At 37.5% G+C, this 17,341-nt stretch overlaps 1 protein-coding gene and 1 non-coding gene across 4 annotated transcripts in view; one reads left to right on the forward strand and one right to left on the reverse strand.

Moving 5' to 3' along the window:
- Fam120c (family with sequence similarity 120 member C) overlaps positions 1 to 17,341 on the reverse strand; it is a 116,069-nt gene that overhangs the window by 49,241 nt on the left and 49,487 nt on the right. Inside the window, exons 5-9 of one of the 3 annotated variants that reach the window (XM_074064116.1) lie at positions 6,088 to 6,187; positions 5,416 to 5,492; positions 4,749 to 5,029; positions 3,369 to 3,489; positions 2,580 to 2,751 (exon numbers count right to left, since the gene is read on the reverse strand). In XM_074064116.1, coding sequence (XP_073920217.1) covers positions 2,580 to 2,751; positions 3,369 to 3,489; positions 4,749 to 5,029; positions 5,416 to 5,492; positions 6,088 to 6,187 — 751 coding nt within the window. Of the gene's footprint in view, positions 1 to 2,579; positions 2,752 to 3,368; positions 3,643 to 4,748; positions 5,030 to 5,415; positions 5,493 to 6,087; positions 6,188 to 17,341 lie in introns of those variants that run through there. The other 2 variants (XM_074064114.1, XR_012444626.1) reach the window with 2 other exon arrangements.
- Positions 12,412 to 12,536, forward strand: LOC141420124 (small nucleolar RNA SNORA65). The gene has a single exon (XR_012444813.1). It is a non-coding gene; the product is annotated as a small nucleolar RNA SNORA65 (small nucleolar RNA).

Raw genomic sequence — 17,341 nt, forward strand, 5'->3', positions numbered from 1 at the left:
GGCACTCTACCCCTTGAGCCACTCTGATAGTCCTTTTTTGCATTTATTTTAGAGACAAAGTTTTGCTTTATGCCTGGGCAAGGCTGGACTAGGATCCTCCTGTTTGTGCTTCCTATATAGCTAGTATGACAGGCACGCGTCACTGTGCCCAATGGCCTCGAAACAAGATCTTCCAGATCTCTGCCTCTGAAGTAGCTAGGGTCACAGGCTTGAGCCAGTGAGCCCAGTCTTGAGGTTTGTTTTATGGCCATTTATCATAGCATATGCTCTGTGGTGCATAAAAACAATGTGTATTGTGCTCACCACACAATGTGTATTGTGCCACATGTTCTCTTAATAGTTGATTAGTTCCTCTTTATTGATTTTGTTGAGTTTTTCTCTATCTTCCTTCCTTCCTCCTTTCCTTCTCCCACCTTTCCTTCCCATCCCTCTTTCCTTCCCCTTTCCTTTCCTTTCCTTTTCCTTTCCCCTTCCCTGCCCTCTTTCCTTTTTTCCCTTCTCCTTCCCTTCCCCTTCTCTTCTCTGTTCCCTTTCCTTTCTCTTTTCCTTTCCCTTCACTCCCCTTCCCTTTCCTTTCCTCTGTGCTTTCCTTCCCTCTTTGCTTTCCTTTCCCCTCCCCTTCCCTTCCATCAGTTCCTGTTATTTGATGACACTGACATTGTTATGTCTTCTTGGCAGATTGATCTTTTTACCATTATATGGTTTTCTCTGTGGTAGTAATACAACAGTTGCCTCTTTCTTTTGATTAATGTTTGTATGGTAGGTCTGCTTGTGAAAATTATCCTAGTTTTCCTTCATCTGAAAATGTCATGATTTTCTAATGAGAAGGATCTTCTTGTTTGGTAATTCTGAGTTGACAATTCTTTTTTTTTTTTCAGTACTTGACAATGTTGTGCTGCTTCCTTTTAGACTCTAAAGCTTCTGAATGAGAAATCAGCTGTTATTTGTATTATTTTCCCCCTATAAATAAAGCATTATTTCTGTCTGGCTCCTTTCAATAAGTTCTTTCCCTGTCTTTGTTTTTAGAAAATTTGAACATGATCTATGTTGACATGGATTTATTTGGGTTTATAATTTACTCACTTTCTTGAATCTATAGTTTTATGTTTTTGCCAAATTTTAAGATATTCCAGCCATTATTGCTTTCAATACTTCTATAGACTCACCTCTTCTTCTGAGACTCTGATGATACAAGTATTAATTAGATCTTTTATTATATTCCTATAGATCCTTGTTCATTTTTTTCAGTCTATTTTCTGTTATTCAGATGGGGTAATTTTTATTATTATGTCTTCAAGTTCACTGATTACTTCCTCTTTTGTCTCCACTCTGCCATTTAAACTATCCATTGAGAATTTTACTTTGATTACTGTATTTTTTAGTTATTGATTTCTATTTGGTTGTCTTTAAATCTTCTATATTTTTGCATAGAGTTTCTATTTTCAATTTCTCTCAAGTATATTTGCAAATGCTTATTAAAACATTGTTATGATGGATGTTTTGAAATCCTTCTCAGATAAATGGTGTTCATTTTCTTCTCATTTGGTTTGAGAATTGAATTTGAAACCTTCCTAATTCTTGGTATGATGAATTTTTAGTTGAAGCCCCCAAATTTTGAGTCTCACTTTAAAATACTCTGGATCTTATTTAAATCTTGTGTTTTAGCAGGCCTTTTTAATCACTACAGTGATTGAAGGAAGACACTTTGGTAGAAATGGAAGTCTTAGCTCCTCATGTGACTTTGTCTGACACCTCCCCAGCAGTAGTACGGAAGCACGTCATTGCAACCTGGTAAGGGTGGAAGTCCAGGATCTTTATAAAGCTCTTATAAGGCCTTTGCTGGTGCGGGTGAGGCTAGACCAGAGTTTTTTCCATGGTGTTTGATTACAGTATAACAGTTATTACCTAAAAATTTTCTTTGTTGCTAGATTGCTCCTTTTGGTCCTTTAGCCAAAGAAAGCATGATGTGGAGGGGGATTTTATTGACCTGAAGCTAAAATTTCTGGGCTGCCTGCCAACTTGTCTCATACACAGTCTGAGATGTGTGAGGCAAAAAGAAAACTCAGAGAACTCACTAATGCAACACTGTATGATTCCTTGGGTCCCAAGGTCTGTAACTCTGGAGTATCTTTTGGTTATTTCATGTATAATGTCCTGGGATTTTTTATGTAGTTAGCAGAAAAAAAATATATATATATATACACATATATATTCTATGTTCCTAGAAGCAGAAATCTAAAGTATTCCTTGAACATGTTCATTTGACCAAGTTACTTTGTAGCTTAAAAAATCCCATGGTTTCAACCACCTACAGGATCAAATCCCAAAACAACTTCACTGAGAAGAGACTATCAGATACGCACCTATATTCTCAAAGCCCAGCATGGTTCTTATAAGAAGTACTCATTCTAAATGCTAGACGATTGCAGAATTGGGGCTTACATTAGCATATTTCCTACATCAATATGTATTTTGGTGAATGATGCATTTTTCTTAAAGACTGTTCTATAGCCAAAAGTATGGTGTGCTTGCACAGAGGTTTACTGCTGTGTCTCTGAAAGAACTAGATGTATACTTACTTTCTAAGGGTAGCCGCCGACGTATAGCCAGGCGTTCCATTTTCCGTTGTGTCTCTGCCAGACTAAAAAGGACTCCATATACATATTGACGAGCTGACCGGAACAGGAGAGCAGCTGGAGGCAGTTCCATGTTACACTCATCCTCAATACATACAGGGATCTTAATCTCACCCTAATAAGAGAATGGTCCAAGGAGAAGGAGAAAATTGAGTTTTTTCAAAGTTTGGAACTAAGATGAAAAGAAACAGTAATGAACTATTGCCTCTGTACCCTAGAAACTACATTTTCTATTTGTATTCAGAGGAATTTTAGATTAAAAAGCTGTAACAAGCCCAGCTGACCACAGTCAGGTTACAAGTTATATATCATTTTATAGCTGACTATTGGTGACAATCTATGTTAGATATTTCATTGGGGGATATATTATATGATGAGACTAGAAGATGTCAACAGCACTGTAGAAGTAGAGGAAGAGATAAGGAACAAGGGCACAAAGCTGCTTCTTATATTGTGCCTATCTCTAGAACCAGAGCCCATCAACTTGGTGTATTACCTACTTCAAAATCTAACAGACTTCTCTTCTAGAGGTCTCATTTATTGCACAGTTCCATCTCCTGGTGGTCTCACCTCACCCAAGGCCCTTTAAAGCAAGGAGGGGCATCAACATACTGGGCTCCTTTTATCTCATTTCAGATACCAATGATCATACTTTTCTCTGGTAACTTATGGTTCTAGGAAGTATGAAGTACTGTTAAGAGCAGGGAGGTAGGTGCTGATGTGCCACCTCACCTTAGTGAGGACATGGTAGATATACGGATACATAAGACCCCTCCGGTGTCTGTGTTCGGCAACCCGCAAGACTTCGGGAGCTACTGGAGGTAAGGGTGGAATGGTGATGTCCATGTGGTTCCTTGTAGACATAGATAACAGAGATGGGATGTGAGGTTCACCATCACCTAGGCTGGCTTCTGAAACTCCAGCATCAACAGGCTGTACCCAAGACCCTCTGTCACCACTGGGATCGTCCCATCCAGGCTGCTGTTGAAGTGCTTCTGTGATGTGACTAAAAAATTTAGAAACACAGTGCAGGACAGAAAAGGGAGGTTGATAAAGGTAGTTCCATTTAATATGTCTTCTCTGATTCCAGGTACTCTCACAATCCTAGGTGAGGACACTGAGTTAATACTGGACCTGATACCAATTCCTCTCAGTGGCCATCACTGTCCTGGCTTCTTTCACCTGACACAAACCAAAGTAACCAAAAGTCATGGAAATCACTCTGAATCCTTTATACCTTGAAGAGGCGATGCTTGGAGTGTGCTTACATTCTAAGAAAAGAATTACACTTGCAATCTCAAAGCAGCTGTTTCCTAGGAATAATCTGCTTAGAGGAATAATCTAAAACAAATGAGTTAATATAACAGCCCTGTATTAGTTACTAAACAATACAACTGTCTATTCTAACATTTCAATACTTCATTTCTAAAAATTCTTCTTTTTTCCTTTTTCTTTCTTTATTTTTTGGTGGTATTGGGACTGAATTCAAGGTCTTGTGCATACTAGGCTAGTGCTGTGCCACTTGAGCAATATCCACAGTCCTTTTTGCTTTAGTTACTTTTCAGATAGGGTTTTACATATTTTCCCACACCAGACTGGACTGCAATCCTCCTACCTATGCCTCCCAGTAGATGGGATAATAGATGTATGCCATAGTGCCCAGCTTATTTGGTAAGATGGGGTCTAATATTTTGCCCTGATTAGCCTCAAACCACAATCCTCCAAATATCCACCCACTGATTAGGTGGGATTACAGGCATGTACCGCCATACACAGGAAATGTTTTTAGATTTATTTATTTAATTTCAGTTCTGGAGACCAAACCCAGGACCTTGTGCATGCTAGGCAAGCACTCTACCACTGAGCTATATCACAGCCCTTTTTGAAAAACAATATTCAATATATCGCCCTTACAAACTGAGAAATGACAGCCAAGTTATGTAGCACATCCATATCAGGGATTCTCTAACTAACTGCTGTGCTGGCTTTTCTTCAATGGCCTGGGTCTCTGAAAATTACCACCTGCGCAAGCCAAAGAGGGAAGCCAAGAATATACACTTCCCCACATTTCTTCCGCACTCTTTTCCTCTAGGTGTCTCTTCAGATACTTACTCGGAATTGGCTCCATTTGGCTCATCACCCTCAGAGGAAGAGGAGGGGGAAGAGTCTGGTCCCAAAGGAGGTGAGGCTTTGGAAGTCAGGTAATTGGGAAACTGGGATGCAGAGGAGTCATAAGAGACAGCCCAACTGGTAAAGGGGTTGTCCTGAAGCATGGGATCCTCAGAAAAAGCACTGGATTCCCCCAGAGCATGGGAGGAGAAAAGAAGAGATGAGTTGGGTCCCATTGGGAATGGTGGTGGATATTTCATTTTCTGGGGCACGTGGTGAGAAAACTAGAGGACAAAACAGATAGAATAGATATTTAATATTGTACCAGGCTCCAGGATGGTTCCCTCTGAAGTTGTGTCATAGTAGATGATGCTAATAGTAGGGGCATAAGAAATAATTCCACAGTGATGTCAAAGGCAGGACAATGAACCAGACTAGATCTGCTAGAATCATTCTGTGACATTAACTAATCTACCTTCACATCGCTGTAATGGTTACTGATTTGGATGCTCTCTTTACATAGTCTGCTAGTCTCAAGGTAGAATGTGAAGTAAGTATGCATAGTTTTCATGGTCTTATAGCACTGAATCACTCTAACTCCTCAACTCAGATCATAAAAAATGAGTCTCATGCTAACAGATAGTCTTAGGCCTCTTAAAGGATACTTAACCATTGGCTTTCCAGCAGAAATGGTGCCCATTTGATTTCTTGGAAGGGGAGGATTTCCAAGCCGATTATTTCGAAAGCCTGAAGACAAAAGAAAGGGCTATACTTCAGTCAATTCAAATAATTTTTACAATATTACATTCTGCTAACCCATCACCGCATGAAATATTGTTACTAGTAAGTTATGGGCTTAGGATATGCCTCGTGTGTATGAGGCCCTAGGTTCTAACCCCAGCACTATCTAAAAAGTTAAAATTTATTATGTTTCATGCCAGGAATCTTAATTATTTCATCTAATAAAAAGCCTATAGAATAGCTATTAAGAGTGACATTTCATATAAATGTGACTTGTCAGGGTCACACAGCTGGTAAGGATCAGAATTCAAACTCAGGCCAGATGCCAAAGACAGGACTATTCTACATATACAGGCCAAAATGGGGATTTGCACTTGAAGAAGCTCAAGTTAAGGAGACAGCATTAAACCCATCTATAAATCTGAGAACACAGGGTCCTTTCCCATGACATGGAAATCCAAAGGAAAATACCTACCAAACAGGAATGACTTCCAGGAAGGCAAAATCACAACAAATGATTCCACTCTGACCCTAGAGTTCCTGAGGAACCAATTCAGTTTCCCCTATGAACTGAACATGTTGGGTCAGCTGGAATCCTTACCTAGAAAGGAGGGACCCACTGGAAGCGAAGAGAGTTTGGTTGTGACAGAATAGTACTCAACTGCTTTCTTGAATCGCTCTATTTTATCTTCTGTCCTGGACTGGATGTTGAAACATCAGATTTTCAGAAAAAGAAACAACATGAGAGTGTCTTTTATAAACAACTTATCATTTGGTACTCAAAACAACAGGAGAAATCGAATACTTAAAGAAACCCAAGAGAGCAAATTTCTACTTTGCAGAAAAAATTATGTAGAGAAAATGCATTAATGGAACATAAGGTCTAGAATATTTTTTTAAATTAAAATTTATTTACATTTTGTGCTATTCTAAAATCATCACATATGCTTTTGAAAAAAAATACGTAAGGATCAGAGGATGTAAATCACACAGTACAATCATCCAAAGATATTTTGGTGTGTTTCCTTATAGTATTTGAAAGAAAATTTTAAGTATACCCAATCTCTTTTTTGTTTTTCCTTCTTTCTTAACTCCCATTCTTTCTTTCCTTCTTTCTTTTTTGAGACAGGATTTCACTATGTAGGCCAGGCTGGCCTCAAACTCATGATCCTTTTGCCTCAGCCTCCTGAGTGCTAGGATTATAAACATGCACCACCATGCCCAGCTAGGTATACCCAGGTTGTTTTAATATACACTTTTCTATAATTTATACTATATGTATAATTTTGTACCTGCTTTTATTATATTAATCTAATCTAATCTATCTAAATAATTTGGAATGGCTCCATATTTTATCATTATGAATGTATCATAAATTATGTAACCACTTCCACAATGCCTGACATTTAGATTATTTCTTACATTTCGTTATTATGAGTTATGCAAATATATATGGATATATTATCCATATAACTTTTTTCTGTACTTCAGATTATACCTTTAGGAAAACACCCTAAAAATTAAATTATTAGTTCAAAAGGTATGAACGTTAAAACCAAAGGCACCAAAGCACATATAAAACCACAATGTCACACCATTACATATCCACCAAAAGGGCTAAAATTAAAAAAAATTATCAATATTAAGTACTAGTAAGGATATGGAGTAACTAGAACTCTACCACATTACTGGTAGTTGTTTACATTGGTACAGTTGGGAAAATAGTTTGGCAGTCTCATAAAATTAAATATACATTTACCATATGGTACTGCAATCCTACTCCTAAGCATTTACCCAAGAGAAATGAGTGTACATATCCACAAAAAGATGTTGACAACACCTTTGCTCATAATAGTCTCAAACTGGAAACAAATCAAATATATAAATAGATAAATTATGGTATAATCATAAAAATGGAATGGTATACAATAATAAAAAAATAAATAAGTCAGACATAGTGAATGGTGCATTCCTGCAATCCCAGCACTTGGGAGGTTGAGGCAGGAGGATCACAAATTCTAGACAAGCCTGTCTCAAATAAATAAATAAATAAATAAAAGTAATGGGGTCTAGAAGTGTGGCTCAAGTGGTAGAGCACCTGCTTTGCAAGTATGAAGTCCTGAGTTCAAACTCTGGTCCCACCAAACAAAACAAAACAAAACAAAATAATGGTACACACAATAATACCTATTAATTATTGGGCTTCAACTGCAGCTCAGTAGTAGAGAACTTGCCTAGCATTGATAGGCCCAGGGTTCAACCTCCAGCTCACAAAAAAAGAAAAAAAATTACTGGGCTAGGAGTGTAGCTCACTGGTAGAATGGCTGCCTTGCATGTGTGAGGTCCTGGGTTTGGTCCCTAGTCCTGCCAAAAAAGTAAATTACTATATATCTCTAGGATAACTGAGAAGGTAAATTCTCATTTATCAAGACTTTCCCAATGTTATTTTAAAATTCTTCACAATATTTCATTAAATGTAATGTGAGATATTAAAGGAGTCCATTTTCGTCTTGTAGATAATGTTCTCATGAACATATTTTTACATGTCTTGGGTTATTTCACAGGGCAAATTCCTAGAAGTGTAATTACTAAGATGAAAGGTATGATCATTTTCAGATTCTTGACACATGATACTAAATCTCTTTCCAAAACAGATGTCTCAAATTACACTCCCATCATCAATGTATGAAAATATCCAATTCACAATAGAGCTCCAGTATTGAGTGTTTTATACAAAAAAAATCTATTCATAACAAATATTTCTTTCTTATAGAAAAAATAATTAAAAATTTTAAAACATTTTTAATGTTATCTCTCAGAGACTGTGATTTTTAACACTCAGAATCTATAAAACATTCCAGACCTCTTAATTTGCAAGAACGCATGCACACAAAAATAGGAATTGAGATCTTCAGCCCCACCCCCAGCATAACTTAGGGAAAAAAACCCACACTTTTCTCAAAACTTGAACTTGATGTAATTGTTTGAGAAAAGGGTTTAAAATCCAGAGAGTATTTGCAAATTAGTGACTGACAATGGTATCTACATGGTTGAATAACATTCCACTGTATCACTATTCCAATATTTATTTATTCATTATCTCTATATTTAATAACATACATAATAATTGAAAACAATCTCCTAAAAACCACAAATTGTACAGTCTTCTTTCATATTCCTACCTCTGCGTCTATCCCACCTCCCAAGAAGTAGATGTTCTTTCATAAATTTTGCTATGTGTTTACACACATACATAAAGATACGGTTTTGCTTCTTTCACACATGGAATCATATCATCACAATGTTTTCACTTTGGTTTTTGTATTTAACACTATGTATTATGGACTATATTACTACATAGAGATCTATGACACAATCTACTGAAATACTCAATTACATGTACTTCTGTCAACATACCTCTCTGTCCTGTGCCCCAAGAGGCAAACACTTATTCTTCAAGGGGCACTACTTCTATGAAACTTTCCTGACCTTGTTTTCCTGTTCCATCCTATGCATTTCTTTATTAAACTTATTTATTTGCTTCGCCTCTCCATTTAAACTCTTTTGTGAGAACAGAAAATGATTTGTTCAAGAATAGAAGACCCAGATATAAATCCACACAGCTACTCCTACCTAATTTTTGACAAAGGCACCTAAAACATTAAGTGGAGAAAAGACAGCCCTTCAACAAATATTGCTGGGAAAACTGGATATCTGGATGCAGAGAACTGAAAGTAGATCCATGTCTTTCACCCTGTACAAGTGTCAACTCAAAGTGGATTGAGGACCTTAATATAAGAACTGAAACCCTGAAACTAGTGTAGGAAAGAGTAGAGAATACACTGGAACATATAGGCATAGGCAATAAGCTCCTAAATAGAACTCTAATGGCTCAGTAACTAAGAGAAAGAATTGACAAATGGGACTACATGAAATTAAAAAGCTTCTGCACAGCAAAGGAAAGGGTGACCAGATTGAAGAGGAAGCCCACAGAATAGGAGAAAAATTTTGCCAGTTATACATCTGATAAAGGATTAATAACCAGAATATACAGTGAGCTCAAAAAATTAAACCCCCAAAGAATGAATGACCCAATGAAGAAATGGGCAATTGAACTGAACAGAGTATTTTCAAAGGAAGAACTACAAATGGCCAATAAACACATGAAGAAATGCTCAGCACTCCTGTCCATAAAGGAAATGCAAATCAAAACCACATTAAGATTCCATCTCATTCCCATTAGAATGGCTACCATCAAGAACACAAACAACAAAAAAATGTTGTTGAGGATTTAGGGGGAAAAGAAACCCTCATGCACTGCTGGTAGGATAAATGAGGACAACCACTATGCAAAACGACACAGAAAGCTCCTCAAAAACAACTAAAAACAGAACTTCCATATGATCCAGCAAATCTTTTGTGGCAGCAGTGACAATGGGGGAATAACAGGAAACAAAAACTCTGAATGACAGGAAACTTCCTTTTCAGCGAGAGAACAGTGGTGTTTTTTTCTTTTCTTTTATCCTCTCTGTCCTTCTGCTCCTTGACCTCAGCCATAGGCACAGTAACAAAAAGTGCACAACAGAATTGGGTAATAAAAACTCTGATTTTATATCAGAAGCACTGAAAATGGCCAATGAACCAGGAAGACTGAAGAGATCAAAGAGGGAACACTCAAAACTTGAAATTACAAAGTTGTTTCTCAACTCTTGGACTCATTCGGAAGTTGGACATACATGGATCTAATACTAAACTGTTGATTACAGACTCTTAGAACTGAATGAAGAGATAGACCATGACTTAAGTCCTAGACCAGACACTATAGGGCATATACACAGGACTGTTCCAAGTATGTTTGCACAGACTTTGAAAACTGCTCTGACATTAAAAGCACAGTCCAGAGAAGGATGGTGAGAACTGGTAGGCTAAACCTAATTGGGTTGACTATCTCCTAAAACAAAAATATTAACATTCTGCATAACATTGAAACAAGTCCAAGAGTCTTATAATATTTAAAAATGTCCAAGATAAAATACAAAATTCATGGGTAGACCCAGTCAAATTTTAAATCCCATTGAAGAAAACAATAGACACCAATGCCAAGATGACACAATCTTGGCATTACTTGATAAATGCCATCAATTATTTGATGGAATTATTTGATAAAGACTTTAAGGAAGCTATTATAAATTTTTTAAGTAAAGGTAATACTTTTGAAACAAAATGAAAGTCTCAGCAAAGAAAGAAAAGATACAAGGAAGAAGCAAATAGAAATTTTAGAACTTAAACTCAGGATATGGACTCTACAACAGAAGAGAGATGATAGTAGAAAGTGTCAATGAAGCTGATGATAGATCAACAGAAATTTTCCAGCGAGCTAAACACAGAAAAATAACTTCAAAAAAGAATAGCGCTTTAGGAATCTATAGAATGATACCAAAAGTCTAAATTGGCATTTTTGGGATCAAAGAAGGAAAAGTGAAAAAATGTCAAACAGAAAGTCTATCTGAAAAAAATAATAACAAAATCCTTTCCAAATTTAGTAAAAGATAAACTTAGAGATTCCAGAAGCTCAGCAAAATCTAAACTCAGTAAGTATAAAAGTAGAAAGGCAATTCAAGGGAAAAAAATAGTCCTATCAACAAACTGTATTGAGACAACTGGATCCATGTGCAAAAACAAAGTCCACCTCATACTTTACACAGAAATGAACTAAAAATATAAATGCAAAATATACAACTATTTAACTTCTGACAAAAAATAGGAAAAGCTGGGCATAGTGGCGCATGCCTGTAATCCAGAACTAAACAGCAAGACCTTGTATCAAAAAAAAAAAAACTCTGGGTTGTTAGCTCAGTGGTAGCATGCTTGCTTAGCATGTATAAGGCCCTGGTTTCTATCCCTAGCACTGCAGGAAAAAAAATGGAGGAAATTATCATGGGTGTGGCAAAGAGTTCTTGTATAAGACACCAAAAACCTGATCCATAAAAGATTAAAACTGATAAAAATATAAAAATTTCCTGTGAAAAATATGTTATTAAAAGACAAACTAAAGATTAGGACAAATATTTGTAAACCAGATACCTGATAATAAACTGTTCATGAACAGACCCTTTACCTAAGAGGAAATATAGATGGCAAGTAAACACAAGTAAAAAGTTCATCATTAATCATTTGTGAAATGCAAATTAACACTATTGACGAGAGCTGGGTGGGATACATGTAGCTCAGTGATAGAGCACTTGCCTAGCATGCACAATGCCCTGGGTTCAATTCCTAGTACTGCAAAATTAAAAATAAAGTTAATTAATTAATTAAAAATATTGACCAAGGGCTGGTGGAAGGGATGTAATCCTCAGAAAAGAGAGATCAGGAGGATCAAGGTTTGAAGCCAGCCCACCAAATAGTTTTTGATACGCTATCTCGAAAAAACCCAACACAAAAAAAGGCTGGTGGAGTGGTTCAAGGTGTAGATCCTGTGTTCAAACCCCAGTACCACAAAAAGTATATATATATATATTGACTGAGTGCTGGAACAGCTACTCTAGAAACTGATTTGATGGGGTCTTATCAATTTAAACATATGCTTATTATATGACCCCAAATCCCACTCCTAGATATTTATACTAGAGAAATGAAAAATTCTATTCACACAAAACCCGTATAGTATTTATAGCAACTCTATTTATAAGCACCAAAATTTATAATCAACCTAAATATCCTTAAGGCATAATCAAGCTGTAGTATATCCATATACAATGAACGTTACTCAGCAACAAAAAGGAATTACTGATACATGTAATATCCAACAACTTGGAAGAATCTCAAAAGCATTATGTTGAGCCGGGCACCAGTGGGTCACTCAGGAGGCAGAGATCAGGAGCATTGTGGTTCAAAGCTAGCCCGGGAAAATAGTTCACAAGACCCTATCTCAAAAGTACCCAGAATTGGCTGGTGCAATCCAGTGGTGAGCTGATAGTAAATCCAGCTTTTAGGAAACAGGGTTATTCTTCATGTGGATGATTCTGTGCCGAAAGCATGGGAACAGCTCAGAAAGAAAAAAAAAGAAAAAGTACCCAGCACAAAAAGGGCTGGCAGAGTGGCTCAAGGTGAAGGCCCTGAGTTCAAGTCCCAGTACAGCCAAAAAAAAAAGCTTTATGTTGAAAGGAAGGAGCCATTTTCCAAAGATTATATACTGTATGATACCATCCATGTGATATTCTATAAAGACACACTACAGAGACAGCAATAACTGGTGGTAACTATAGGTCAGGGATGGGTTCCAGTGTTATTACAAAGGGATAGCATGAGAGTTTTCTTGGGGGGGAAGGTGGTACAACTATTTTGTATCTTGACTGTGATGTTGGTTACATAAATCTGTAACTATGTCAAAAAGTCATAGACCTGCACACACATACACAAAAGTCAGATTGACTGTATGCTAATTAAAAAAATAAAAGTAGAAAATTGTTTTATCCTTCAGTAAGCAAGACCTCCTCTTTATTAAAATATATATCAAGAGTTGCCGGCACCCAGATGGCTTGGGAAGACACGGACCAGATGAGCTTCGTGGTACCGTGGTACTCCCACAGACAAGCCTGGGCCAGAGCACCACAGCCCCCTGGACAGACAGACCTCCAGCCGGGGAAAAAAGAGAAATTGACTAATAAGCAATAAGAACAATAAAGACACATGGGAAAGAGGGTGGGTTGCCCTGAGCGCTGAAGATTGGGGGAAGGGAATCCTTCCCGGGACTGTAAATAAACAAGCAGGGCGGGCTGGAGAGACTCTGGTGGGAGCGGAGGCGCGCACCCAGCAACCAGGAGCGGGAAAACTTGTGAGAGTGGCGGAGGGAGGAAAACTCCACAGGAGAGGAGGGAAGACCCACTTCCCACGTGAGCTATAAACAAACATGGTGGCTGGTAGGAGCAGCAGCACCGCCCAGTAATCAGGAGCAGGAAACTTGTGAAAGTGGCAGTGGGAGGAAAACTGCACAGGAGAGGGGGTAAGACCCACCTCCCACATGAACTGTAAGTAAACACGCAGGCCTGACAACACGGGTGCAGTGTGACCTTTCCCAGTGCTTGGAAAGGGGAAAGCTTGTAGCAGAGGCTCACGCACAGGAGAACTCTGAACAAACAAAGCCTGCAGGGCCAGGTGACTGCTAAGCTCACCCCAGAGATCTGCATAAATAACGCCTCCAGCTAGAGCAGGCTGACAGCAGCAGGCAGGCAAGCCACAGCTGCAGATACCATTCTCAGAACTGTCTCCAGACTCTTTTTTGTCTTTTTCGCCCTACCTTTGATGAGAGAACAACCGAATTACACCTGCATGCTGAAAACCTTACTGAAACTGTATTGCATTTGAACATGGGACACTTGCTGGGGTTTTTCTTGTGTGTGTGTGTGTAGATTTGTTCTACTTTATGTGTCCCCTTTGATGAGACAACTACAGAACAACATCTGAGGCACCATCTCCAGGAATGGAGACTGAGACGTACACCCAAATTATTAAGACTGAAACTTCATTGCATTTAAACTTGAAGGTTTTTTTTAATTTTCTATTTTCCATTTTATTTTAATTCATTTTTATATATACGTATTTCTTTCATTAACTTATTTTTTATTTTTATTCTTATTTTTATTTTTGATTTTTGATTTTCAATTCTCTGTCTCTCTAATGTCTGTTCAGCTTACTGTCAATTAGTACACTAACGCTCCCTGTTTATACCTTTGAAACTTTCTTGTCTGAAACCTTGTTCTCTTTTCTGCCTCTTGTCTGTGTATTTGTTTTCCCCTTTTCTTTAACTTCTTGCTTTCCATCTCAGCTCACCCTTCCATTCTAAATATTACCATTGTTATTACTACAAGCTAGACAATACTTAATTGCACACAGTACAGGGACAGTAACAACACCAAAGACAATGACGGGAAATCAGAAAAAACAGGGAAACCAGTTTCGCCACAGCAAAAAGTTAGTACAGGAACCAGAGGGGAATGAAGAAAACAGAAACTCAGATCCACACTCCAACAAAATGAAGATAAACTATGCCAAAGGACCCAATGAAGCCCACAAGAATAATTTAAAAGAAGACATACTACAGGTACTCAATGAGAATTTTAGAGATGATACTGGATAGGGTCAACCAAAATGTACAGGAGACATTCAAGAAATTCCAAGACAACAAAAATAGAGAATTTGAAAAAGCAAAAGAAGAAATAAAGGAAACCATAGAAGCACTGTATAAACACCAAAGTGAAACACAGAACACGATGAATAAACGGATAAATGAACTCAGACCAAAAATAGACGACATTAAAGAGGAAACCTCCCAGGATATGGAAAACCTCAGAAAAAAGAACAAAACAGAACTGCAAAATAAAATGGAAGGCCAATCCAGCAGAATAGAATAAAAAGAAGACAGAATCTCAGAACTTAAAGATGAAATGGTAATTAAAGGAAAAACCGAAGAACTATTAACTAAACAACTCAAGACCTGTGAAAAGAAAATGCAAGAACTCACCAACTCCATCAAAAGACCAAACTTGAGAATCATGGGCATCGAAGAAGGAGAAGAGGTGCAAGCAAAGGGAATGCATAATATAGTCAACAAAATAATAAGGGGAAATTTCCCAAATCTAGAGAAAGATTCCCATACAGATGCAAGAGGCCTCCAGGACACCAAACAGACCAGATCAAAATAGAACTACCCCATGACATATCATCATTAAAACAACAAGTTCAGAAACTAAGGAAAGAATATTGAAGGCTGTAAGAGAGAAAAAACAAGTAACATACACAGGTAAACCCATCAAAATCACAGCAGACTTCTCAACAGAAACATTAAAAGCAAGAAGAGCTTGGGGTGAGATCTTCCGGGCACTGAATGAAAACAACTTCAACCCCAGGATACTCTACCCAGCAAAACTATCATTCAAAACAGATGGAGGAATAAAAGTCTTCCATGATAACCAGAAACTAAAACAATATGTGACCACAAAGCCACCACTACAAAAGATTCTTCAAGGGATTCTGCACACAGAAAGTGAAACCCAACTTAATCATGAAAAGACAGGCAGCAGCAAATCACAGGAAAAGAAAAAGCAAGACAGTAGAGAGTAACCTCAACTTAGGTACACACAATCAAACCTTCAAACAACTAAGACAACTAAATGACAGGAATCACCACATACCTATCAGTACTAACGCTTAATGTTAACAGACTTAATTCACCCATCAAAAGGCACCGCTTGATGAAATGGATTAAAAAGGAAGATCCAACAATTTGTTGCTTACAGGAGACCCATCTCACTGACAGAAATAAGCATATGCTTAGGATGAAAGGCTGGAAGAAGATTTACCAAGCCAATGGCCCCCGAAAAAAGGCAAGAGTAGCAACACTTATCTTTGACAAAGTAAACTTCAAACCTACACTGATCAAACGAGATAAAGAAGGACATTCCATACTAATAAAAGGGGAAATAGACCAAAAGGAAATAATAATCATCGATCTGTATGCACCCAATGTCAACGCACCCAATTTCATCAAACATACCCTGAAAGGCCTAAAAGCATATATAAACGCCAACACAGTGGTTGTGGGAGACTTTAATACCCCATTATGATCAATAGATAGGTCATCCAAACAAAAAATCAATAAAGAAATCCAAGATCTAAAATATGCAATAGATCAAATGGTCCTAGTTGATGTCTACAGAACATTTCATCCAACCTCTACACAATATACATTCTTCTCAGCAGCCCATGGAACCTTCTCCAAAATAGATCATATCCAAGGGCACAAAGCAAGTCTCAGCAAATATAAGAAAACAGAAATTATACCGTGCATACTATCTGATCACAATGCAGCAAAAGTAGAATTGAACAACAAAAGTAAAGACAAAAAACATGCAAACAGCTGGAAACTAAATAACTCATTACTTAATGAAGAATGGGTCATCGATGAAATAAAAGAGGAAATTAAAAAGTTCCTGGAAGTCAATGAAAATGAAAACACAACCTACCGGAACCTATGGGACACAGCTAAGGCAGTCTTGAGAGGAAAGTTTAGAGCTATGACAGCATATATTAAAAAGACTGAAAGATTCCAAATCAATGACCTAATGATACATCTCAAATAAAAAGAGCTGAAATCAATGAAATAGAAACCAAAAAAACCATACAAAGAAGTAAGGAAACAAAAAGTTGGTTCTTTGAAAAAATAAACAAGATCGATAGACCCCTGGCAAACCTGACTAAAATGAGGAGAGAAAAAACCCAAATTAGTAGAATCAGGAATGCAAAAGGGGAGATAACAACAAACACCATGGAAGTCCAGGAAATCATCAGAGACTACTTTGAGAACCTATATTCAAATAATTTTAAAAATCTTAAAGAAATGGACAGATTTCTACATACATATGATCATCCAAAACTGAACCAAGAGGAAATTAATCACCTGAATAGACCTATAACACAAAATGAAATTGAAGCAGCAATCAAGAGTCTCCCCAAAAAGAAAAGTCCAGGACCTGATGGATTCTCTGCTGAATTCTATCAGACCTTTAAAGAAGAAATGATACCAACCCTCCTTAAACTGTTCCACGAAATAGAAAGGGAAGGAAAACTGCCGAACACATTTTATGAAGCCAGTATTACACTTATCCCAAAACCAGGCAAAGACACCTCCAAAAAGGAGAACTATAGGCAAATCTCCTTAATGAACATTGATGCAAAAATCCTCAACAAAATAATGGCAAACCGAATTCAGGAACACATCAAAAAGATTATTCACCACGACCAAGTAGGCTTCATCCCAGGAATGCAGGAGTGGTTCAACATACAAAAATCAATAA

Source organism: Castor canadensis, chromosome X (genome assembly GCF_047511655.1).
Source record: "Castor canadensis chromosome X, mCasCan1.hap1v2, whole genome shotgun sequence".
Taxonomy (NCBI): Eukaryota; Metazoa; Chordata; class Mammalia; order Rodentia; family Castoridae; genus Castor; species Castor canadensis.